This window comes from Lynx rufus, unplaced genomic scaffold (genome assembly GCF_022079265.1).
Source record: "Lynx rufus isolate CCGP_SWC_20201006 ecotype Redwood Valley unplaced genomic scaffold, mLynRuf1.p SCAF_2, whole genome shotgun sequence".
Classification (NCBI taxonomy): Eukaryota; Metazoa; Chordata; class Mammalia; order Carnivora; family Felidae; genus Lynx; species Lynx rufus.
Genome location: NW_025814834.1, coordinates 62,807,642 through 62,833,374, shown reverse-complemented (window position 1 = coordinate 62,833,374; position 25,733 = coordinate 62,807,642). Strand labels below are relative to the sequence as shown.

Below are 25,733 nucleotides of genomic sequence, written 5' to 3'. Positions count from 1 at the left end.
GCCTCGGGGAACCCCAGCCCAATCCCCGCACGCTCAGCCAGCCTCCTCGGGCTCCGCCGTGAGCATGGTGGTTCCAGAAATTTCCTCGAAGGCCGAGATACGCCAGCGGAGCCTTTAAAGGTGGGAAGGAGCTGGAGAATGTTTCCCACCCGGGAATAGCAAGGTGCCTTAGGTGGGAAGGAACGCGGAGCACTGGGCCAGCTGCAAGATGGCAGGTTTCGGGCGAGAGACGAGCAGAAGGTGTGGCCCCAAAGGGAGAGGGGCCTTTGTCGCCAGGGTGGGAGGAGACTGGATCCTGTTCTAGTTGCAATGGCATTTTATGCAACTTTGAAAAAAGAGCCCTCTCGTAGCTGTGTGGAGAGCAGACTGTGAGGGGCAGGGGCCAGAACTGAGGCCGGGGACAGGAAGGGAGCCCGGGGCTGTGCGCCAGGGGAGACGAGAGTGGCCTGGACACCCGGAGGAGGTGGCGGGGCTGCAGGAAGCGCCCTGGTGGAGGTGCCTGGCCGAGGTGATGAGCGGTCAGTTTTCTCATTTGCCCAAAAGGCTCTGTGGGGGCCTGCGGTGGCCCTGGTGGTAGTGGTGGTGGTTGTGGCAGATATCCAGATTCAGGAATTTATTTTTAGAGTAGAGCTGACAGGACTTACTGATTGTCCGCAAGGAGTGCTAATTGATTACTTACATCACATGTGAAATAATTGGAACTTGTTAGGAAAAGAAATCTTGTAAATCTGAAAGATTTTCTTCCCATCCATACATAGCCTTAAAATGATCAAATCACATAGTTTTCCATTTTGATCCACGATGTAGCTTGTTGACTGTCTTAACCAGTTTGGGCGATTACAACAGTATATCATAGACTGGGTGGCATAGACAACAGAAATTTATTTCTCATCGTTCTGAAGGCTGGGAAATCCAGATGGGGGTTCCAGAACAGCTGAGAGTCCAGGCCCTGGTCTGCTTTGTCCTCACATGGTGGCGATAGAGCAATCATCTTTCCAGTGTCTCTTTTTATAAGGGTATGAATGCCATTCATGAAGTCTCCACCCTCATGACCTAATCACTTCCCAAAGCCCTCACCTTGGAATACCGTCATACTGGGGGTTAGGGCTTCAACGTAGGAATTTTGGGATCATACCGATAGGTAAAAAGGTCTTATTTACCTGCCTAAAAATAGATTTCATTTTTGGAAGCAATCGTACTTTACAAAAACCGTGAGTAGCTGAAAAAGCATTAATAAGTAGAACACATTCTGTAAAATCCTTGTGTTTACTGAGAAAAATAACTTCATTTTTCTCTGGTGAAATCCTATGCTTGAAGGTGAAAAGTCATTACTTATACCCCATGGATTGAATCAATTGTAAATAAACAAATAGATACAAAAGTAGTATCTATAGCAATTAGTGCTTAGAAGAAATAAACAGGATTATCTTAGAGAGAATAATAGGGGAAATTACATGGGGTGTTTTTAACTCATCTCTACCATTGTTTCTCAAAGTGGGTGTGGAGTTGAGTGGAAAACGTTAAAATTACTTGAAAGTCCTTGATAAAAATACAGATTCCTCCACCCACTATTGACTCAGAATTCCTGGGGAGTGGGCCCAGAATCTACATTTTAAATAAGTTGCTGAGGGATTTTTTATGAGTGTTGCTGGGTCCTCCCAAACTGTCCCAACCGTGGTTCCCAATTTAAGTCCTCCATTTTCCCGTCTCTCCTTTTGTTTCATCTGCCTGGCAAACCTTCTGAGCATCTGTGTGTCCAGCTCCAGCTTCCCCTTGAAAGCCCAAGTCAGATGCCATCCCCAAATCCTCCTGGCTGGGTGGACCATCTCCCTCCCAATGTTAGTTGTAGTTAGTCTGTAGTCTACAACCTATAGTGTATACTTACTGCTGTGTAGTGATTTGTGTTTAAACTGTATCCTTTCACTGTGTGAACCATATGCCCACTTGGGTCAGGACTGAGTCTGATTCATTATAAAGTCTTTCAGTGGCTTGCAAAGAGTGGGTGCTTGGTATACACGTTGTGGAATGTCTGGCTAAGCTCAAGCCTCACTCTCTGGACTGTGGACTTCTGCCACTTGACCATGTTCTAAATGTCCCAATCATAGCAGGTCAGCGTTGTGCTGAGATTGGACAGCCAGTTTTGTGTTCAAGTTCATCTTCTAAAATGAAGGGAACGCTGAAGAGTGATGAGGGAGAATGCAGTGATTTCTAGCCAGCTGCTGTGGATGCACCCTGGCAGCTTGTTTTAGAAAGGCTCCCAGTTGCAATATAATTGAATGAGGGCTCCCCACAACTGATGTATTCAACAAGACATCATAGGTTAGGTGGAAAGAGGCTTCCCCAGCACTTTGTTCTGAAAAAACCAATCCGTTGTGATCATACCTTCTGGAGATCCTTTTTTGTTGCAATAGCTTTGCTCTTAAGGGATCTTCAAGTGGCACCTCTTTCAGTCTACTATCTGTGTAGCCACCGAAGTAACCTGTTAAAACATGTCAGATCGTGCCCTTCCTGCTCAGATCCCACAAATGGCTTTTGATCTCAGTCTAAGTAAAAGCCAGGTCCTTACCTTACAGGGGCTGATAAAGACCTACGTGATTTATCTGCTTCTCCCTCACCCCATATCTCTCTGACTCCACCACCTACTTCTCTCCCTTCTCTTCTCTTATTCCAGTGTAGCCTGCAACTGGCTTCTCGCTATTCCTTGAATATGCTAAGTAAACTCCTGCCTCAGGGCCTTTGTACTTACTGTATCCTCTGTCTGTAATAGTTGCCCCCCAGAGTTTTACTCTTCCATCTTTTTCCTGTCATTTCTCAAATGTATCCTGCTCAGTGAGTCTTCCTTGGTCTTGTTACCACCCTGCCTGTCACGCACTCTGACTTTCTGGTCACCTTTCCTACTTTATTTTTCTCATAGCGATTGATTACTACCTATCATCTATATATTATACTTACTTATTTTGTTGATTGTCTCTCTCCCCCTCCTAGAATATAAGCTCCATGAAGGCATTATTTGGGTCTGTTTTTTTTTAATGTTTTTATTTATTTTTGAGAGACAGAGAGAGACAGAGCACTAGTTGGGGAGGGGCAGAGAGAGAGGGACACACAGAATCTGAAGCAAGCTTCAGGCTCTGAGCTGTCAGTACAGAATCCTACCCAGGGCTTGAACCCATGAACCGTGAGATCATGACCTGAGCCGAAGTCAGACGCTTAACTGACTGAGCCACCCAGGTGCCCCATGGTTGGTTTTGATCATTTTTGTATCTTCAACACCTAGAAACATGCCAGACACATAGCAGATGCTCATTAAACATTTCTTAAATCAATGAGGCAGAGTAGGGTAAAAAAAAAAAAATTCTGGCTTCTAGCTTAGCTTCCTTAATCTTTCCATGCATCAGCTTTCTTATCTGTAAAATAGAAATGGTAATAGTTACTTCCTCATGGAGGTGTGGCATGTGGTATAATGTCCAACATCCAGTATTTACTCAGCAAATTCCCTATGATAGATACGGTTTTACAATGTTAGGAAAAGGGTATCTAGTGGTGATATTCCTCTTTTCCAGTTAGCAGATTTTTCCACGATGTAATAATAAATAATGTATTTTGTGCTTCCTATTTGTTGAGACTACCACACAACTTTAAGAGGTGAGTGCTTTCATTATTTCCATTTTATGGATGAAGAGACAGAGGCACAGAAGGGTGAGCAATTCTCCCCTTGCCAGTGTAGCTAGTAAGTGTAAAAGCTGGGATTTGATGAAATTCAGGACTAGAGACCATATTCTTTACCTTATTTTTCATTGCTTGTCAGTATGTACATGAGTGGAAAAGGGAAGAAAAGGAGTGGTTGTCGGTTGACTTACCTCCTCCATAGGAGCATGAGAGAGGTTCAAAGGTAGGTGGTGTTGGGTGTTCTTCTCACCTCTTTGGTGGAAGTAATTCTTTTGCTCCAGCCAGATCTTGTCAGGGCTCATTAATTCCCTCTCCAGCTGCCCATGGTCCCTGTGTCATGCCTTCAATTAATCCTTACCTGGAAGCCATGCCAGGGGATGTCTTTGGTTGTCACAATGGAAGGGGTATACAGTCTTTCCCACAATCCACACTCCACTAATCCAAGGCATGCACTTTCTTCAGGGGTCAGCTGAAGTCATTGCTTTGAGACTGCAAAATACAGCCTTCCATATTTAACTATACTCAACCTCTTCTTTTGTTTCACAAATGTCTGTTGAGCTGATATAAATGTAGAGGGGACGCATATGAATTAGTCTGTCTGCCTTGCTTGGGACCTCATTTGGGATCTGAGGTTTATTCACAGACCGACACCACAAGGCAGCTTATCATATATGAGTACTATAGAGTTTCAAAGGAAAAGGAGCTGCCTATTTGTGGAGGGATAAACGAACATGAGCTGGCTCTTGACGGGCTGGTAGGACTCCTGATTAATGGATATGGTGGGATGAGCATTCCTGATGGTAGAAATCATTCAGACAAAATTACAGAGGTGCAGACATCCAAGGATGGTTTGGGAAATGGTGAGGGGTTTAGTTGAAATTCATCATAAGCTTGATACAGGGAAATAAGAGGAATTTTTAAATTTATTTTTTATTTTTTAGAGAGAGAGCATGTGAGTGGGGGAGAGGGGCAGATGGAGAGACAGGATCCCAGGCAGGCTCCATGCTCAGCACAGAGCCCGATGCAGGGCTGAATCCCACGACCCTAGGATTGTGACTTGAGCTGAAATCAACAGTTGGACACTCAGCTGACTGAGCCACTCCGGTGCCCCTGAAAAGAGTTTTAAGATAAGATTGGAAGGCTGTATTTAGGTTGTGGAGGTCTTAAATATGTGACTGAAGAATTTGGACTTTAATTTAGCAATAGGAGGCCATCACAGGTTACTTTTTTAAGTAAGGTTGTGACATGAATGAATCAATGGTTGTGTGTGTTTATTTGCAATTATATTTACAGCTAACAGTGGTTATTTCGAGTGTTGTAGTATTTTTCTTTGTTTATTTTTCTTCATTTCCTTACTTTTCTATGAAACTACAATGGTTTTTTAATTAAGAAAACCTCACTGGTTCTTAAAGTTCTGATTTTTAATCTTGTATTCGACAAGCATTTATTGAACACTTATTATACAATGGACATTTGCCTATGAGGCAGAAAAAAATTAGGAAGGCATGACACGTGTTCTCTAGGAGCCCACTGGTAGAAAAGACCAACATGTGAACAGTGAATGTCAGGCAATGTGGTAACTGCTAGAAAAGAGTAGGTGATACATAAAGGAAAGGTCACGTCTAATGGGAAGATTAAGAAAAGCCTCCTAGAAGAGATGACATCCAAGCTGTGCTTGAATGTATTCTTTGTAGCCATGTGTAGATGGGTTCTGTTTGTTAAGCCAGTTCCTAAAAATGGGCCTAGTCTCTTCCCAGCCTTTACCATTGTATCACACACTTGCTTATATGATAGTTTGGAATTATATTCTAGTTTGTTCAAGCTTATATGATATGTCTTTTCTTATTTTATGTGTCTCTGGGTGTTTATTATATTTAATATTTATGCAAATTCCCTCTGAGCTTCCACTGTTTACTTTTCTGATTGCTTTTTAAAAGCTATTCTCTAGTTTAAAAACATTCTTCTAAGACTTGTAGTTCATACAGGGTATATTATAACACTTAGACAAGTTATTCTGAATAACATACTCAGAAATGGAAATCTTAATCATAAATTTTCTCACAAGTATAAAATGTTGCTGGACAAGTTCCTATTTAAATCATACTCGCTAGGCTTGACTGACTGCAGGAGTTCACAGGGTACATGCTTCAGATTGCTTCATTTTCAGCAAGGTAAGGCTGCACCTCCACTATAAAATAATGCAAGATATTCAAAAAGGGTACAGGCCAGGCTTCTTTGGGGTTCTTAGGAATTAAAACCAGTTTATGTGGGAGTTAGATTGGCTTGTGAGAAGAGAGAGCTTCTTAGAAGAATGTAGTAAGAAATTTCATGGATGTTCAAGGACAGACAAAGCTTAGCAGACCTCAGAGGGCCTGGGTGTAGAATTGGTAGGGAACCCACTTACCACTCCTCTTTTAAGCATGGTCCTTTTGGTTTCTTTCTTCTCTACTTTTTTGTTTTCTCTTCTCAATGTGGGTTTCTACTGCTTCACATGACTTCTGTTCTCCCACAATCTCAGCAGCCATCTGGGCCAGAATAATCTCCTTGTAGGGATCTCTTATTTGTTAAAAAAAATTATTTAGTTTTTAAAATAAAATAACATATGCACTAGCTCAAAAAATAATGAGTAGTATAGAAAGGTATAAATTTTCTCAAAATTATATTAATCTCTCCCCTCTCTGATAGCTCTTCCTAAAGTGTAAGAGTTTCTTTTGTAGTTTTCTGGAAAATACAAACATAAAGATACACCCATATATAGATACACACACATAAACATACACATAAAATAGCTGTAAGTATAAACACTTTTATTTACAGAAAAGTTACCATCTTTACATACTGTTCAATGCTTTTTAAAAAACATAATTGTTTATTTTGTTATTCTTTTCATATTAATTGACACAAAACTCATTTCCTTCCTTTTAAATGATTATATGTGGTTATATGGTATTTCATTTTATGTAATTATTATGATTTATTGCATAGTCTCTTCATAATGATGGACCTTACAGTTGTGTCTGGTTCTACTAGGAACAGTGCTACAATGAACATCCTTGCATATTTATCTATTAGAAGTTTCATAGAGTTTTAGCTCTTTCATTTATTCTATGATCAATTAAAGTTAATTTTTGTATGTGAGAGGAAGAGGTGGAGAAACCTCTTTTCTTTCTGTATATGGCTATACAGTTGTTTCAGCACTGTTTGTTGAAAAGCTTTCCTTTCTGATAATATAGAAATATGATTGATTTTAAAATACCTTGTATCTTGTATTTTTAATAAACTCACTAATTAGTTCTACTAGCTTTATGTAAATGCCATCGTATTTTTTAGATAGATGAACATGCCATCTGCACATAAAGTCTATTTGCTTCTTCCTTTCTAATCTCCAATCTGGATGCTTTTAATTTCTTTTTCTTGCCTTATTGCACTGGCTCCCCCACAATATTGAATAGAACTAGGGAGAGCAGACATCCTTGCCTTGTTCCTGATCTTAAGGTGAAAGCATTCAGTTTTTTACAGTTCAGTGTGATGTTAACTCTAGGGTTTTTATAAATGCCTTTATCAAGTTGAAGAAATACCCTTATATTTCTAGTTTGCTGAGCATTAAATAAAATCCTGAATGGATATTGAAGTTTTTAAGTGCTTGTTCTGTATCTGTTGAGGTGATCACATGGTCTTTCTTTCTTAGTCTGTTCATATGATGCGTCTAAGTGTTCTTCTCTGACTGAAATGAAATTTAAAATTAAAAAGTACTTGAAAAGAAGTTTTATGTTGGATTGTACTCTGATCTGTATCTGTTGGGTTAACCATATTGATTGTATTATATATATTTCTTATTATTTTGTCTTCTTGTTTTGTTATGGGTGGCAGTGTCTGTTACTATTACTGAGTTTTGTTGGTTTCTCCTAGAGGTTTAAGTTTTTATGAATTTTGACACTTTGTTTTTGGTGGTGAAAGATTTTATAACATGTGTAAGCACATTATTGATTTAAACTCTGGTGATTCTAATAATGTGCAGAACATTTCCTACTGCATAGTAATTGCTCAATTATTATTACTGAACGTACAAATAACCCTTTATGTTCTTTAATAGTTTTTCCCTTGAATTTGCTCTTTTCTGATATTAACATTATGATTTTTTTTCTTTTTTCTTACCATTTGACTGGTTTATCTTTGATATCCTTTTTACTTTTAACCTTTCTGAATTATAAAGAGTCTCATGGAGAGTTTATTTTAGATGTGGATCTCTACAGATTTGGTTTGTTCTTCATTGAGAAATCTTATATTTATTTATTATAGGATGCATGCTTCTTAATTTACATTATATTTTCTGTTTTTAATGACTCCCCCATCCCTACCCCAACCCCATCTCTTTCCCCATGGATTGTCTCTTCTTTGTATGTTTTTTTTTTTATGTGTCAGAAGAAGTAAATGTACTTTTTATGATAATGTCAGAGATTTATAGTCTATTTTTTGGTATTTTAGACTTCTTTTATACATTGACATAGGGGTTTTAAACTCTGTTTATCAATTTATCAATTATCTGTTGACTACTGAGATGGGTAAGAAAATTAACACATATACTTTCTCCTTATTTTTGCTAATCTTGGTTAACTTTATAATTTCAAGTAGTATCCTTAAGTATCAATTTCTTGCTTTATCATCTTTAGAAAGTAAAGAAATGTGCGGAGATTCTACCGTTATTTTTCCCTCTACCTCCCCCCATACTGTTGAATTTGGTTTATTATTAGTTTTTATTGTTGAAATGTATAACATTCTCGGTGTGAAGTAAATGTACATCATACTGTTGTTTAACCTTATTTCTAAATGTAAATAGGTTCAGACCTATCGGACTTTTTACTAGAGCTCCACGTTTATCTCTTGGTTTGCTGGATTTGGCATTCAAGTCATTTTTTTTTTTTTAAGTGGGACTCACGGAGTCACTGAGCTGTTGCATGTCTGAAAATGTCTGTTGTCTTTATACTTGAATGACAAATTGGCTAAATATACAAATATTTGTTCACACTTTTTTCTCCTTCAGACCTTTATACATATAGGTTACATATATTCTCATATTGAGTATTGAGTGGAGGGGAACCTAAGCTTTTGTTCTGTTGCTTTTTCTTTGTTTTGTGGTGCGTGTGTGTGTGTGTGTGTGTGTGTGTGTCTATATTGGTTCTGTGTACCTGAAAGATTCTCTCTCTGCTGTGATATTCAGTAGCTTTATCAGGAAATGTCTGTCTCTCTGAGACTTGTTCACCTTGCTCTCTGATGTAGGGGCACTCGCACTGGGCATTAGGTACAATCATGGTTGATGGATATTGATTTTGCTCTTCTTTCTGAAATATTGTTTTAAGTGCTGTGCTAGGGTCATCCCACCTGGAAGGAGCCATCTTTTCTGCATATCTTTAGAAATGTAATTTTTTTTTAGAATAGAACCTGGTTACTTCTTCTACTTCCTTTTAATGACCCACATAGCCTAGTTTTGAGTAATTATAGAATACTTTCTTAATAAATTCTTATTGAATATATAAGTGAATGAGCCTTGACTCATTTCCCTGCTGCTAATTCTCCCCCTCTGACTATTTCTTTCTAAATTGGGAGTGTTGCTGAGGTTTTTCAGAATTTTGTCTGTTCACCGACTCCCAAACCCACCACACCTCTAGGAAAAGAGAGCATGGTTGAGAACAGAAGTTGACTGTGGGATCTCCCATCTCTCACTCTCCCTGAATTCTGTTTTTCACATATTATGGCATGACATTGTGTCATTTCTTTTGTTTAATCGCCGCTAATGTATCTTTGCTGGATTTCAACATTTTGTTGTTAACATCGTTCATTCACTTAGTTTTAGAGAAAGTTGTTACCTGACTTCACTGTTCCACCTTACCCCAGAAGTCTTAAGGGTTTTCTAAACAGGTTTAGAACCTCAAAAGAAGAATTGAGTTTGTTATTTTTACTTATATTTGTTGTAGAACCTAATCTAGGGCTTGCATACAATTAGCATTTAAAAACTCCATACAGAATACACAGTGATAAATTTTATGGTAATTTTGTCTAATCTATGACCTGTTGTTGAAAGAAAGGGAGATGGTGTACAATCACCTTGGAATCACCAGGTCTAGTTTTTTTGATTAATCCAAATTAATCCAAAGAATTGACAGGCAAAGCACAAAGAAAGAAAGAGCAGTAGGACAGGGAAGAAAAGGCCACACTTCAGAATGAGGATGTTCAGTGCTCACTTCAACCCTGGAAGAATTGAGCTCATCTGTTTGTTTTTGACCCCATGTCGATGTCAGCTCTTAGAGCCTCTGAAAAGACACAGGTGAATGAACAGGGAATTTTCCAAGAGCATTTTCCTCCCTTGGATTAGTATTATTTTTTTCCTTCCTCACTAAACACATCCGTTTTAAGGGCACCAGGTGAGATTTGTGGCATGGATTCTCTTTCTTGCCAAAGTCAAAGCTCACCATGGACTATTCTTCATTTTTCTTCTAGGCCCTTCACCAGTGGCATAGGGACTGTCCACCCAGCTGGTTAGTGTGTGTTTCTCTCTTCTCTTATGTGACTCTGTGTTTATAGCCTTGGGCAGATTCAGCTTAATGCCATCGGGCAGTTTCTTTCTCAGGGACAAGATGAAAAAGATGATAGATCTTTGTGGTGATGAGTCTTTTTGTTCATTTCAGCGTCTGTAAATTGATGTTCTTTTTCTTTTCTTCCTTCAAGAAGAAAGAACAGGAGTTGGATGGACAGAGGAAGGTCACTTGCCTTCTTCTGCCTATTGATTTTCCTGTGCTGTTCAGCAGTTCACTAGTTCCTCCTAACTATAGTTCTGTATTTAGTGGCAGTTTGGGCTGGGACATCAGCCACAGAGGGGCATTGCCTGTGCCTCAGTCAGCTAGAGGTGGATTGGGAAGGTGACTTTCTGACAGTATGAATGTGGGTGCTTTAGAATCAAATGCTGGTGTGTATTTTTGTTGGTTAAAAATTTACTGTTTCTTACATGAGTAAAGTGCTAGCCTTTCATGAGACTTTGAGACTTTAGAATATCATGGAGAGCGGTGGTGGAGAAACTCTTTAGGGAGGTAGGTTTGACCAAGTGTATAAATTCCAGAATGTACACTGACATACATTAGTTACACTGAATTTTAAAAACTTTTTATTATGGGGGGCACACTTGGTTGAGTGTCTGACTCTTGATTTTGGCTCAGGTCATTGATCTCACGATTTGGTTCATGGGATGGAGCCCTGTGTCAGGCTCTGCACTGATGGTACGTCGTAGCCTGCTTGGGATTCTCTCTCTTCCTCTCTGCCCCTCCCCTGCTCATACACACTTTCACTCTTTCAAAATAAATAAACATTAAAAAAATAAAAATAAATAAAAACTTTTTATTATGGAAATTGGAAAACATACAAAAGTAAACAGAATATAATCATGAACCCCCATGTATTCAGCTTTAGTAATTACCCCTCATGGCCAATGTTGTGTCATGTAAATGCCCCTTCTTATTTTTTCCTCATATTGTTGCACCTGTAAATATTTCATTGTGTATTGCTAAAAGATAAGGAAACTTTTAAAAAATATAACCACAAATACAGTTATCACAGCTAAAACAAAATTAACGATGCTTCCTTAGTATCATCAAATAATCAGTGATCTGAACTGAATATATATCAGTTATATATTTTTTTGTGTGTGAATCCACACTTTACTTCACATTTGGTATGTATTTTAAGCCTCTTTTAACCCTAAGGTTATCCTTCTCAATTTATTTTTATTTGCAACTTAATGTTTGAAGAAATTGGATCATTTGTCTGGGAGGGTTTCTTGGAGAGATTTAGGGTCTGGATTTTGCTTACTGTACATGGATGGTATTGTCTAACATGTTGCTCTGCCCTTCTTATTGAAATACAGTCGGCACACAATGTTACATTGGTTTCAGGGGTACAACATAGCGATTCAACAGTTCTGTGTGTTATGATGTGGTTGCCCTGTCCCTTTTTATTCCTGTAAATTGGTAATCTGGAAGATCAGATTTGGGTTTAATTTTTTTTGGAAATACCATTTCTTAGGTAGTGGGATGTTCTTCCATCAGGAAGCCTAATGCCTGACTTTGTGTGTGTGTGTGTGTGTGTGTGTGTGTGTGTGTGTGTGTGTGAGACACTAGAAATCTATGGAATCATGTTTGACAAAACCTAACTATGGAATATTCTGTGGCTTATTTTTTAAAACCATGTTCTCTGCTGATGATTGAAACTAGAACTCCTAAGGAAGTCTTTAGACATTCAATCCTGATAAGATAAAGCAGCAGCTTTGCTATTAGTTTACAGCCATATGTGAAACTCCTCACCACAGCGTGATGTGTAACCTGGGCAAGCCACCCCTCTCTTGTCGGAGCAGGGATCTGGAACTGAGCTGGCGGTGTGAGATCTGCCCCTGTTGTTGGCAACAGGCAGAGGTCATGTTTGGTCCATTTGTACTTACCAACAGAAAGAATATTCTCAACGACCAAAAAGAGACATAGCTTCTGCTCTCCAGGAGTTTGCCTTCACAAAACAAAACAGGACAAGAAAAAGACAATTATTCTTAGCTTCCAAGCAAGGGATTGTGTTACCACAAGGATAGAGTCTCTTACTAAATCAACCAATTCCCCCGTCTGTCTGTCTGTCTGCCTGTCTGTCTCTCTCTCTCTCTTATCAGCTTAAATCATGAGAAGTTTGGCTGTTTCCTAGATAATTGGCTAATGATGTGTGACAAAGATAGGAAAATATTGCTTTGATACTGTGTAACCCCCTTTCACTCAATGAAGATATCTTTCCCAGGTGATGTCCTCTTTGCCTTGCTAATAGCTATTCCTGATAGTGGAAGGATGTGGGTGCCACAGTAATACAGGGCAGCAGAATCTTGCTCTGAGAGAGTAGTGACTTTGATAAGAAATCCATTTGTGGCATCGACTTACATAATACGACTACATGCAAAAACAAAAAGTGTTCATCAGGTCTCATTTTAGAGCAGCTGCACACATAGACACGTCCAGGCTGATAGGACTTCTGATTGGCTTGTAAACTGCTCAGGCCCACCCTGTGCTGACAAATGTATCACTTTCTTGTGCCAAGACAGACTAGTCCTGTCTGTCTTTCAAAGAGGGTAGTAGCCTGTATAACCTGAGGTTTGTAGACTCCTGAGGGGTTACCCCTTCATTTCAAGTCCACACAAATTCCAGGGATTGTGGGAGGCCCAGGTGCCTCCGTGGGGACTTCGGAGGTTCTGCAGAGTCCTGAGGTCTCAGGTTCATCCCTTCACTCCTGGCTCTTTTTCCGCCAGTCCTGACTATTTCCATGAGGCCCAGCTCTGTCATGCCCCAAACAGACATTGGCAGAAGTGCAGTGTCCCCTCAGGGTTAACATTCTGACCAGGAGCAGCTTTTTGGTTCTCAGAAGGGCTATTCCAGCTGCCTCCCCAGAGCAGATTATTAACCACGTTTATGGAGCTGTATAAACAGCCACTGTTTGGGCTGACTGTTTAATCAATTGTCAGAGAGTTGATAGAGTCGGGTATTGATTTTAAAGAGAGAAGGACTGGCAACCTTATTATTCTGTTGCACTTTTATTTAACCTTGTCTGTGGATGCCCAGATAGACATGATGGGCATGGCAGTGGAACCTGGTCTTCCTCAACTCACTGTGTCATTGGTGCTAACTGTAGATGAGTCTCTCCATGTGAGTTGTTTTTGTTCTAGGGGGTGGGGGGCAAGGAGTGCAGATTGCCGTCTGTTAGGTCTGTGGGCATTTGGCTTCCATATGAGTGGGAGTATTTCCACCACAGAACTTTTGAATATTTGGTGCGGTTGGTCAGACAGGATCATTGTTAATTAGCTGACTCCCTTTCTTCTATTCTGTGGAACAAAGATCACAGGATCAGGCGTAGGGAGGCCCACATTGCCGTTCCTACGTTGCTAGTAAGCAGTCGTGACACCAGTCTGGGTTTTATTTTCTTCATCTGCAAAACAAAAGTGTACTAGTTTGCTAAGACTGCCATAACATAGTTCCCCAGAGTGGGTGGCTTAAACAACAGAAATGTATTTCCTCCCAGTCCTGGAGTCTGGAAGTCTGAGATCAAGGTACTGACAGGGTTGACTCTTTCTGAGGTCTCTCTCCTTGGCTTGTACATGACCCATCTTCCCTGTGTCTTCACATGATCTTCTCTCTGTGTATGTGTGCGTCCTAATCTCTTACAAGGATACCGGTCATATTGGATTAGGGCTCTGCATATGACCTCATGTTCCCCTAATTACCTCTGTAAAGGCTCTGTCTCCGAATATAGTCATGTCTGGAGGTACTGGAGGTTCGGACTTCAATGTATGAATTTGGGGGAATACAATTTAGCACATACCAGAGGGGAAGGGGGGATGGGGTGGGGGTGCTTAAACAATGACCTTCTGATAATGCTCTGAGGAGGCCTCAGAGACTAGGGTACAGGCTATCTCAGTGTACCTAGTTCTGAGAGGTTTCCCAGGACACAAGATTTTTAGTGCTGAAGCTGAGGCAGTCCTAGGTGAACCAGGATGGTTAGTCACCCTCCATGTCTCCCATACGGGGCACAGGGTTCCCCAGCCTGCCTCAGCCAGACCTGAGCTGCTTCTTTCCGCTTAAACACCAGCATTCTAAGTGTTTGAATTTAACAAAAGGGTTTGTGGCCAAAAATCATTAGAAAACCACTTGATTCAATGGCCTTCAGGGTCCTCTCCCACTGCCACATTCTGTGATTTAATTTCTTTTGCACACACCAAATTCCAGCCATTTTTCTGAAACTGTTAACTGATTGGAGTAAAACTAATTTGGTTCTCGTTAGTTCATGACTAAAAGTGAAATAAAAGAGGAAACTGTTGAGCCTTGCCTATTCTGAACCAGAACTAGGTGCTCTGCTTTTATGATGCCAGATGCCCTCTTTGGGCTCTCATTATGCTCACTTGACTCTGCTATCATCTTTTTTTTTTTTTTTTTAATGTTTATTCATTTTTGAGAGAGAGACAGAGTGTGAGTGGGGGAGGGTCAGAGAGAGAGGGAGACACAGAATCCAAAGCAGGCTCCAGGCTCTGAGCTGTCAGCACAGAGCCCGATGCGGGGCCCGAACTCACAAGCCATGAGATCATGACCTGAGCTGAAGTCGGACGCCCAACCAACTGAGCCACCCAGGTGCCCCGACTCTGCTATCATCTTGCAATCCTTCTTGCAACTCTGTGAAGATGTTGTGTCACCAGTCACAGCAGCCCCATGATGCCAATGAAGAAACTGAGGTGCAGAGACATGAGTAGCCAGTTCACATCTCAGGGCTGGTCAGGGAAGGAAGGGCCAGGATCATGCAGACAGTTTGACTTGAGCACTACTCTGTCAGGACACTGAGCCTAGCTGTGAGTGTCCCTGCTGGCGGGGGAACGGGGACTGCCCTGGCAAGTGTAAAGTAATTCCATCTAGGCTGATGGGCCAGATTCTTCTCTCCGGGAAACACATCTCTCCCCTCCTCACAACTCTCCCAAACCTGTCTGGCTTTGACCAGTAACCCTGGCTAGTCCAACGTTTTGCTGTTGTAGAAGCCAGGCCTGGAACAGTTCTCAAGGTGTTGAGAGGTTTTAGGGATCTCACAATAAGGAGCACTGAAACACACAGTGACATAGTTATTTTCTTGCTAATTCTTTTCAGGTCTTCTGATGACGTTAAAGGAAAACCTTGTGCTTGTCTTTAATTCCTTTCCAGCATTTGATGAGCTATCTCCCTTTTTTAGAAAGAAAGAGCACGGGGTAGCAGAATCTGGCTGAACTTTTGAATAGCTCTTTATTATTTCTAGCATAATTATCGTTTTGTGGTTAATTTCAATATATGGCAAATGATACTGGTTTTGCATTTAGGGTAGAGATAAAAGTGCCTTTAAAAGATATTTACTAATATGAAAAAGCAAGTAATTTAAACATATTTAGTAAATAATAACATAGGTAATGTACAGGTGGCAAAAATAGTGAAGCATGTGGTGAGAAAGATTGATTTTGTTAAACACTGGGCAGGAGCAAAGGCTGGAGTTTATTCAAAACTTGAAACTAACCGATGAAAGGCAGGAGTTATTTGACCAGCCAGTCTTTTGGGGTCAGTGCCTCAGCCCAGGGTAAATATTGCCCGGGCTCTTGAGGTACTGATTGTAGGCTCCTTTGAAGCATGGTGTGCCTGCCAGGTGAACTCTGGAAAGACAGTTTCTTTCTAGCATCAACCTCACAGTCACTGGGATTTTATTTTGTTTTGGTAATGGTTTTCAGTATCTTTGAAATGCCCCCATCAGAAAGGTTAGGGATAAAAACTGGATTCTTGTGGCAGCTCAGAAAGCTGCACCTTGAGAGGACGCAGTATCGAAAATAATTAGAATTAGAAGTGCAGATTGGAATGCCCAAGATGAGGCAGAAGTGCTCAGCCTGGGTAGCTACCAGGCCCCTGTGTGGGGATTGGATGTCATGACTTTTGCTGTTGGAGTCTGGCCCCTCTGCTGGGATTAGAAGCAGACAGGTTTGGGACCCTTCATCAAGGAGCAACCGAACTTAAAGAGGATCAGTCTTGGGGACTTTATTTGCCTGTCAAGCTGTTGGTACTTAACTCCATAGGGCTGTGTTCTTACTAAATAGGCAAAGTGAGTTTGCAGCTCCTGGTTAACTACTCAGTGTGATTCCCACACAGGGCTATTGCTGTATGGGTGGAGTCTGAGCTTGGCTAATCCTTGCAGGACCCAAGACCTGGGCAGCAATGCTGGACTTTGACTGATGCCTGGTAGGGGCACCAGATCCTCCTTCCTAGCAGCCTACACTTTGCACATGGAGGTTCCAGTGCACCAGTTTTCCACACTGGTGTCCAGTGACCATCAACAATGAGGTCTGGTCATAGTTATAGAACCTGAGCACAAAGATCTTAGTCCTTTAGCTTTCAGACACTTCCCCTAGAGGTAGCCTAAAATGAGAACTGTCCAGTCGTGACCAGTTGTCCTCTTTGGCCCTCTTGCTTCTTCTTGTAGTGCTTATAGAATCTCCTCTTTTAGAATCATGTTGCCCATTCCTCCACCTTCTACCACCATTACTTAAGAAAGCTTCAAATACCTTTTGTTTTTTTTTAAAAAAAATCTACTTAAAATAAAAGGGGAAAATAAAAAGAAAAAAATACCTTAAGATTGCTAGTTAAGAAGTGCAATAGCACATAACTTTTTTTCTCCCCATCAGGAAACATCTGTATGGATTGTTTCATTACAACCCCACGATGCTTGGACTTGAATCACTTCCAGATCCCACTGATACCTGGGAAATTATAGAGACCATAGGTAAAGGCACCTATGGCAAGGTCTACAAGGTAACTAACAAGAGAGATGGGAGCCTGGCTGCAGTAAAAATTTTGGATCCAATCAGTGTAAGTAATGGTAGTAAATTGCAACCACAATATAGTGTTTTATGCACATTGAGCATTCGGCTTCTTTTCCTGGTTCTAGGGATGATTTTCATGAAACCTGGCATGAAATCTCAGAATGAGTCATGATTTGTCAGCTCATCTGCATGAAGGGACTCCATTTGGAGTTAAAAATCTCCTTGAATTTCTGTTTCTTGTCCATTTTACTGTTGTTTTAGTTTTGACCCTCTGAGTTCATCAGTAGTTATTTTCTTGGAAAGAGTAATGTATTTCACTCCTTTCTACAGAGGCTAGTCTCCTTGTAAGCCACAAAGATCTAGATTTGTGGTATTCATTCATCTTAGCCTGGCATCTTCTTCCAGAGCACTGAACACCGAGGTTATAATGCTGGAAGCTGTCTTGCACAGTGAGGTTATAGGTGTTCTATCCTGGGTTGGGTCCCTTCAAGCTACTTCTCCTTAACTGCTTTGAAAATTCAGACATTTAAAAATAAAAATAGATATTTATAGTAGTATTATTGAAGAAGAAAAGATATAATAAAGACATTTTATTGTTGTAATAATTAGAATGTTTTAATTGGGATCTGAATGTCCATTGTTAAGTATTTTCAAGATACAGTAATGATAACATTAAAAATATACAATATGCTTTATTAAGTGATATCATGCCTGTGCCCACCCTGACACATTAGACTTAATCTGGCATGTATTTTTTACCCTGTGCAGGATATGGATGAAGAGATTGAGGCGGAATACAACATTTTGCGGTTTCTTCCTAATCATCCCAACGTTGTAAAGTTTTATGGGATGTTTTACAAACCAGATCACTGTGTGGGAGGACAGCTGTGGCTGGTCCTGGAGGTAAGAGGCTCCCGTTGGGTAACCATCCATTTAAACAGAGCACCAGGGACAAGCAGATGCAATGTTGCTTAAATAGTGTAAGATACACATGTGAGGAGTTGGTCCCTCCTGTGTGTCATAAGTACCTTACCAGATGTGGCGTTCTCCTCCAGAGTTCTTATAGGTAGGCTGTGTGCTGAAAATGTTCATGTTTCTCTGCTTCATGTTAACAATCTTTTTTCTTCTCCTACCGAGTGAATATAGGAGTGCAGCTAGAAAAGGTTATTTTCTTCCTTAAACTGGGAACATTTCGTAGAAAACACGTTCCAATTGATTGCAACTGATTTTCAAAAATTGCTAACCCAAGGTTTATTGGACTCATCAAGTTTGGATTAGTCCTTTCATATTCATTAATCTTCATCTTAGATCAGGTTCCCTCAAAACAGACTGAGCGTCATGTGTGGCAGGTTTACTGGAGAGTTCTTGCAGGAGCTAGACCTGGAAGGAAGTGAGGAGGGCAAGACTGGGTGAGGGAGACCTGGAATAGCAGTGCAGTTGCAACAGAGGTCTCTGCCAATTCTCTAGGAGTTAGAGAGCATGGATGCTTTTGTAGAGCTGTCCTGGGTTGTACCTCTGCATCAGCCAGTCACAGCTGTGTGCCACCCTGAAGGGGGTGTGACCTTAGGGGAAGCAGTTCCCTGTAGCCAGGGGAAATTCCTAGTGAGTGGTGCTGTTGGGAACTGGGAGTAGCCAGTGTTCCTGGCAGCATTCCCTCTGAAGAAGAAATCTGAAAGGAGCACCACTGTATCCACTGTGATCCTGCCTTTTTTCTTCCTTATTAATGGTAGTGAATGTGTGTATCTGGGTGTAAAGGAGTCAATTACCTACCATTCCATTCCTCATGAGACTAAAATGGCTAAGGTGTAATAATGATAATATATAAAGTTAGTAAATTAGGACAGGTCTGTTGCCTCATGCTCACTAGGCCCAGCCTGATTTGTTCTGGATTCTGCCCCTCTGAACCAGCAGATGCCCCGTGCCTGAGCTCCCATATGCAGTCCAGGAGCACGTGCACACATGTGAAAGCTTCAGAGAGAAGCACCAAGCAAGAAGAGGTCAGGCCTCAATTCATCATCTACCCTCTTGTCCGAATCTTTTGCCTGGCTGTGAGAGGGCCTGGGCATAGAACAATATATACTGGCTGCCATGGCAACTGTGTATGGAGAATTCATTTGTTATATTCAAATGGGGTAATCTGCAGGGACACCACTTTGTACATTTCTGTCATATCAATTGCCTTCCTCAGAATATGACTATGTAAGGGGCTTTGGTTTTCAAAGATCATCTTTGTCTATTTAGTTGGCCGGTTGTCATATATCACGTTCTCATAGTATCATCTTTTGGATTTTATTATTCCCTACCCCTTCCCTGAAAACATATTTTATCCGGACAGTGAGCTCTAGAATAACATTAATTTTTAAAAAAAAAATTTTTTTTAACATTTATTTATTTTTGAGACAGAGGGAGACAGAGCATGAACAGGGGAGGGTCAGAGAGAGGGAGACACAGAATCTGAAACAGGCTCCAGGCTCTGAGCTGTCAGCACAGAGCCCAACGCGGGGCTCGAACTCACGGACTGCGAAATCATGACCTCAGCCGAAGTCGGCCGCTTAACCAACTGAGCCACCCAGGCGCCCCAACATTAATTTTTAAAATGCTGTTTTTCTTAGAACATGGAAAGTATTGTTTCTAGGGTATCTGATTATATTCTTCTTCAGCTCTCTAAGATCTCCATGTCTTAAATCTCATTGCAATTTAATAATGGAAGTACAGTGACCAAGAAATCTTAGTTTCAGTTCATTTTCACCCCTGACTGAAAAAGGCTGTATGTTCAGACATGGGAACTGGAATTTCCAGGAATTTTCCAGGACTTTAAAAGAGGCCGCCCCTTGATGTGACCAGGCAGGCAGGTAGGCTTTTCAGGCCTGTGGCCACCTGGAGAATAAATGCTCTTCCTGATGAGGATATTGAACATCAGCCCCTCAGGCATGGCCACGGCAGCCAGAAAGGGCTGGGCATGGCCTTGAAAGATGAGAAGGAGCCCAGAACTATGAACTAAGCCTCATGCAAATGCTCCCCTGGCAGGTGCTTGCTTTTTCAGGGTGACCACAGACAGGTAATGAAGTTGCCCCGTGATACTGAATTATTCATACATCAGCAATACAATATGCTGACATTTATGCTTTTTGCAAGTTGTTTTGGCCCATGCCAAAGTTGGTAGTATGGGGAACCATACTTTTTTATCCATGAATGGGCCATCTGTGTCAGGCTGCTGGGTGGTTAGGTGTGTCCAGTGCCTATAATGTGCTTATAGAAAAAGGGACTCCTAGGCTTCTAGAACTGGCCTTGACCTTTCTTTAGGTCAGTCCCCTGGTATTCAGTTGAAGAGCAGAGGCCCAGGAAGGAGTGACACGGCAGAACTGGAGGGAGAACCACACTTGAGAACTTGTCTCCCGTCATGTGTTGCTGCTGCCTGTGGCACTGTCTGCCAGTCCTGGGAACATAGACTTGGCTTCTCTGGCTGGGAGCAAAACAGTTTCTGGACACACACACACACACACACACACACACACACGCAGCAGGAAGACCATGATGATCTACATAGCACCCTGATTATTTTGCTTTATCTGCAGTTTTTCAAGGCAAGCTTTAGGAGACTCACACAATAAACTTATGATCTGTTTAATATTGTTCTTATTATGTATATTGAGATTAAATTTATGTTACTTTTGCTCTTTCCTTGCTGAATGAGATGAAAGGACCAGTGAGAAGCTACTCTATAGAGCAATTCGAGAGGATAGAAAAATGTTATTAATAGCCCCCTTAAATCATCACAGCTCTGAAAACAAAAGCAAATAAAAATGTCATTGCTGAAATTCATTACTAATTGTTAGCAGAAAGTAAACCAAAGGTCTCTTTCATGACAGACACCTATTATATTAGGTGTGGAGAGAAAACACACATAATAACATTTTGGAAAATTTGTGAATAAGTTTTCGTCGAAATGAATATTAAAATTTAAAACTCCGTAACTGCTATTATCTTTCACCTAAATGAAATATAATAAGAATTTAGACCTTTAAGAAAAGCATGGTCGGGGCGCCTGGGTGGCTCAGTTGGTTAAGCATCTGATTGGGCTCAGGTCATGAATCTGCAGTTCATGGGTTCAAGCCCCACGTCGGGCTCTGTGCTGACAGCTCAGAGCCTGGAGTCTGCTTCAGATTCTGTGTCTCTCTCTCTCTCTGTAACCTCCCCTGCTCACCCTCTGTCTCTCTCTCTCAAAAGTGAATAAACGTTAAAAAAAAAATTAAAAAAAAAAAAGAAAAGCATGGTATCCAGAAAAAATACCTAGTATGTGCTAAGGCATAAACTATATTTTCTCTTTTTCCCTTTTAGCATAAAATGTTCAGCAGATAGAAACTGTTAATTTCAATATGAATCATGTGTTAAACTTAAAAGAAATGGTTTGGAGTTTAGTGCACATAAATGAGGCTATAAAGTAAAATATTTATAAAACCGGATAAAATAATCAGCTTTTTAAAAAATTGTTTTATTTCATCAGAGATTTGTGTATAAGTTCAATAACTAAGCCAGGTTGGAGTGGGGGTGGGGAGGGAGACACCTGTGTCCAGTTTTTGCTTCTATTTAAGGCCCTAGAAAGTCCTGGATAGGCCTGAATATCATTGCAAGTGTTATACTTTAAAACCGTTCTCACCCACTGATATTGTGGCATGAATCAAGTTTATCATGTGAACGAACCAGGGTTGCAACAGGGCTCTGATGGGTTGGAACCTAGGACTGGTACTTTGGGTTGACCAGAGATGGTTAGCAAGCACTGCTTCAGACAGCAGCCTCTGGTGGGGTTCTAGAATGAGAGTCACTGGAGTGCTGGGCGTCAGAAGGAAGGTATAGGAACCCTGGGAATGGAGAGGAATTTGCATCCTATGTACATGTACTGTCTGTGCTCAGAGAAAGCAAGGGAGAGTTTGAAGTGTGACAGTGACCCTGTCCACCCTGGAGAGAGACAAGATGGAAGTAGGGAGTCTTGCGGCCCACCTGCCTCTCAGAGTGGGAGCATCTCTCCACTCTGACTGGAACTCTAGAGTTGCAAGTAACACAGTGTTCATTCTTCTTGGTGCAAGCCATTGGCTTCAGCTGGTGTCAGCAAAATAAACACAGTCTGCCCCAACAGTGTGGAGGAAAAGTATGTTGTTCTGGACTTACTGAGAGATGGACGGTGTCCAACAGGGTGCTTCCTGAGGCATCTTATTCAGTAGTTTTGACAATTCTTATCTTTTGCTTTATGCCCTCTGTAGAGCCTAACACACCTGAAAGATAAAATCCACTGAACAAAAGGGCACCAAAGAGAAATTCCTCTGAATTCTGCAATCTGACTAGGTCAAATCAACATGCCAGTACAGAATCTACTTGCAAGTTGGAGCTTTGACTCGAATAGAGGCCTGTTGATTGTACTGCATGGACCATTCTTTAATAACATGGAGGAAAGTTGATGGCTTATTGAGCAAGGAACATTTTATTGCTTGAAATTATGGCCATCTTAGCAAGTGCACATACTGTGATTGAATCAATATTCAACGGTGTTTTGGAAAATAGATGTGGTACATAAATGATTTTTCTATTTTTCTTGGTTTGCAGCAAAATGCTCATTAAATTCTAGATGCATCCAGCTGCCACATTTCCTGAATGCTGAGGGCATAGGGAGGAAAGCAGGGATGGTGACACACCTCTGTGTTTGAATCTGATGGCTGGCAGAGTGGGTGGGAATGAAGGGCTGCAGGTGCCAACATTCAGGGGTGGGGTGGGAGGCACGGTTGCCTTCTTACAGTTCTAAGGGGATTATTTATTTAATGCAGGTAAATGTAATTCCTTGTCATGCTTTTAAAATATTCATTTCACTGAACATTTGTACTGGTAGGACAATTGTCAGTGTGTACCTGCTTTCCTTTTTTGTACCAGGTACCCACAGTCCTTTTTCTGTAACCCACAGGTTGCCCTTTAAAACTTTGCTGGGGAGCTTTTCAATTTCACAGGACAGCTTCCTCTTAAGGGGCCCTGAACAGTTTAATTGTATGTTTTTGTGAAGCACAGGAAGTCACACAGCTCTTAAACTCTGACATTTAGTGAACAAAAGGCACCTACCCAGTGATCCTACCCAAGATCCTTTTGTTGTTTTTAAATCCACAGCTCAGTTCTGATCCTGCTGACAAAATGGCTGCTCTTAATCTCTTCACAGGTTCTAGAGCTATGAAGACAGTTTGTAAGTTGGCTACCTATATAAAATATCGCTGAATAGGCTTCTGTTGCAAAAGTGGCCACTGTTAAAGTAGGGCAGGAGAGACTAAAATGAGGTTTCAGGGAAAAATTCCAGGGTTGAGTTAGCTTGGATCATCACCCAGCATTTAATTTAAATTTTCTCTCAGTAGAATTTTAATAGTGCACTTGCAATTCAACAAAGCATGTGCCTCCCTGAGACAGGGGCCAGGCTGAGGGGAGGCTCTGATGAAGGGGTTATAGTACCTTGTACTCCTATTACTGCTTTGGCTTTAGAGGATCAAAGAACTTTATTGCTGTTTTCCTTAGTCTCACAAGATCCCTAGGCTCTCTTCTTTACTTTCTACATCCAGTTGGTCAGAAATTACAGCAGATTCTATCTCCTAAAAGCCTCCTGTATCTGTCCCTGAATCTTCATCCTCATGACTTTTGCTTTTTGGCCTTGCCTTTCTTGATTGCTTCAACACCTCCTAGCAGGTGTCCAGTTTCTGATGTCTTCCTATTCTGTCTGCTCTCCAGTCTGCTGCCCTGGTCTTTGTAGAATACGAATCTGAACAGAGACCTCTTGCCTAAAACTTCCCATAGCTTACCATTCCTATCTAATGATGTATTATGGTGTTGTAATACATGTGTGTATAGTAATAAAGCCCATACTCCTTAGCAGGGCACACCTGTCATTTCCTGCTCCCCACCTTCCTTCCCCATCTCCCTGCCCTAGGATTCTGGCACCCTTTGTTCTAATAGTAGCTCAGTATTTAGATGATAGATGATAGATGCCCTTCCCTTTCTTGTCCACCTGCTGTAAACTCATTTGTTCCTTTAAAGTCATTGTAAATGTTACATCCTCTGAGATTTCCCTGACTGTCTCCTCCTCACTCTATCTCAGGAGACGCCACCATTCCCTTTTTGTGCCACCACACTCCCTTAAGCACACCCTTGCTTCCACATGCCATACCCTTATTACTCATGTGTCCATTACTGGTGGTGACCTCTTTGAGGGCAGGGACTATATTGTATTCATGAATGAGTAATGGGTCATAAGCTGAACAGTCACAAACTATTTAGAACAAAGAGGTAAATTTCTTTTCAATAACTGAACTCAACTTTGTTCTTGAGCCCCAGCCTGCCTAGAGAAGACAACTGATTTTAATTCATTCTGTTAAACTTAGTCCAACGGAGTGACTTCTTTGGAAAGGGGCAGATTCTGTTTATATCCCATTTTCACAGTCTGGGTCAAAGCTTAATCATTTGGGTAAGGACTTAAATTTTTTAGAGCCTCTTCTTTTCTTCTTCCTCTTCCCTTCTCCCTGGGTGGCACCTGGATCTGGGTACAGGAGATGCTCAGATAAAGCTATAACATTGAGGACAGGGGCCTTGAATTGTGTGGTGAACCCTAAGTCCCCATACCGTCTGGCTTTGGTATCTCTCCATGTCCTTGGTCCCTGATACTCCTTCCTATTATGAGGTCCTCACTTTTTTTGTCCTTCTCATTCAGCCTCTAGTCTTGTCCCTGTCTCCAAATGGAGCATAAAGTTCTGAATCTTCTGCAAGTCATGAGTGGGCTGTAGGGAACTATCAAAATCCCAGCCTTGGTCAGCCTCACCTTGCCCTGCTGCCATTTCTGCTCAACATGGACACCTCTTTGTTGTCATGAAGCTTTATAGATTGAAAGATTTAAAGAGTGAAAGAGGGTCATGAGAAATTAAAGTTTTATTACAGTTGTTTCCTTATTTAACCCCTCAAGAGGGAGCAGTGTCACTCTAACCTTGTTCTCTCAAGCTCTCTAAGCTCTATGCCACCAACTTTAGAAGGGCTTTTCTTTTTCTTGAGAACTTCCCTTATGTCACGTCCTATGTTGTTCCATGATCACCATTTAATTCTGTGGTCAGTTCTCCAGTATTTGTTCCTTGAAATGTAGAATCTAGTTTATGAAGTTCTAGAAAATTATTTTTGTCTGGTGAAAGAAAGCTGAGCTTTTAAGACTATTATACAAATCATGGTACTAAAAATGCATTCATTGCCCAAAAGGATATTAGGTTGAATATTGAATGTTATTTGCCCTTTCAGGGTCACACAAAACATAGAATCAAAAGAATGAGGAATCCTTTGGAAACCATTATTACCCTGGTACTCAACGTTAGGGCCATCGGAGTGATCGGTGTTGAATGACAAGTTACACCTGACATTGGTAGAGAGTAGATTCCAAGGGAACTTCAGTTGCAAACTGATGGGACTTTTGTCACCTTCAGTGCATTTCACTGTTTTCAGGGTGCCTCCTAAATCGTTCCTGATAGTAAGTTTGTTGTAATTTTAAAGACTGCTAATTCTGTATTAGATTTTTAGTCATACTGTTGCTTATGAGCAATTTAAATGGTAAAAAATGGGCAGATTCAGTTCCAGGTAATTTTGATTGTTAATGTGTATGCAAGGTATCTGCCATATATGTAGC

At 41.1% G+C, this 25,733-nt stretch overlaps 1 protein-coding gene across 1 annotated transcript in view; it reads left to right on the top strand.

Moving 5' to 3' along the window:
* MYO3B (myosin IIIB) overlaps positions 1-25,733 on the top strand; it is a 406,696-nt gene that overhangs the window by 1,715 nt on the left and 379,248 nt on the right. The window contains exons 2-3 of the mRNA XM_047084875.1: positions 16,913-17,096; positions 17,819-17,953. Of these exons, the coding sequence (XP_046940831.1) occupies positions 16,913-17,096; positions 17,819-17,953 (319 nt within the window). The remainder of the gene's footprint in view (positions 1-16,912; positions 17,097-17,818; positions 17,954-25,733) is intronic.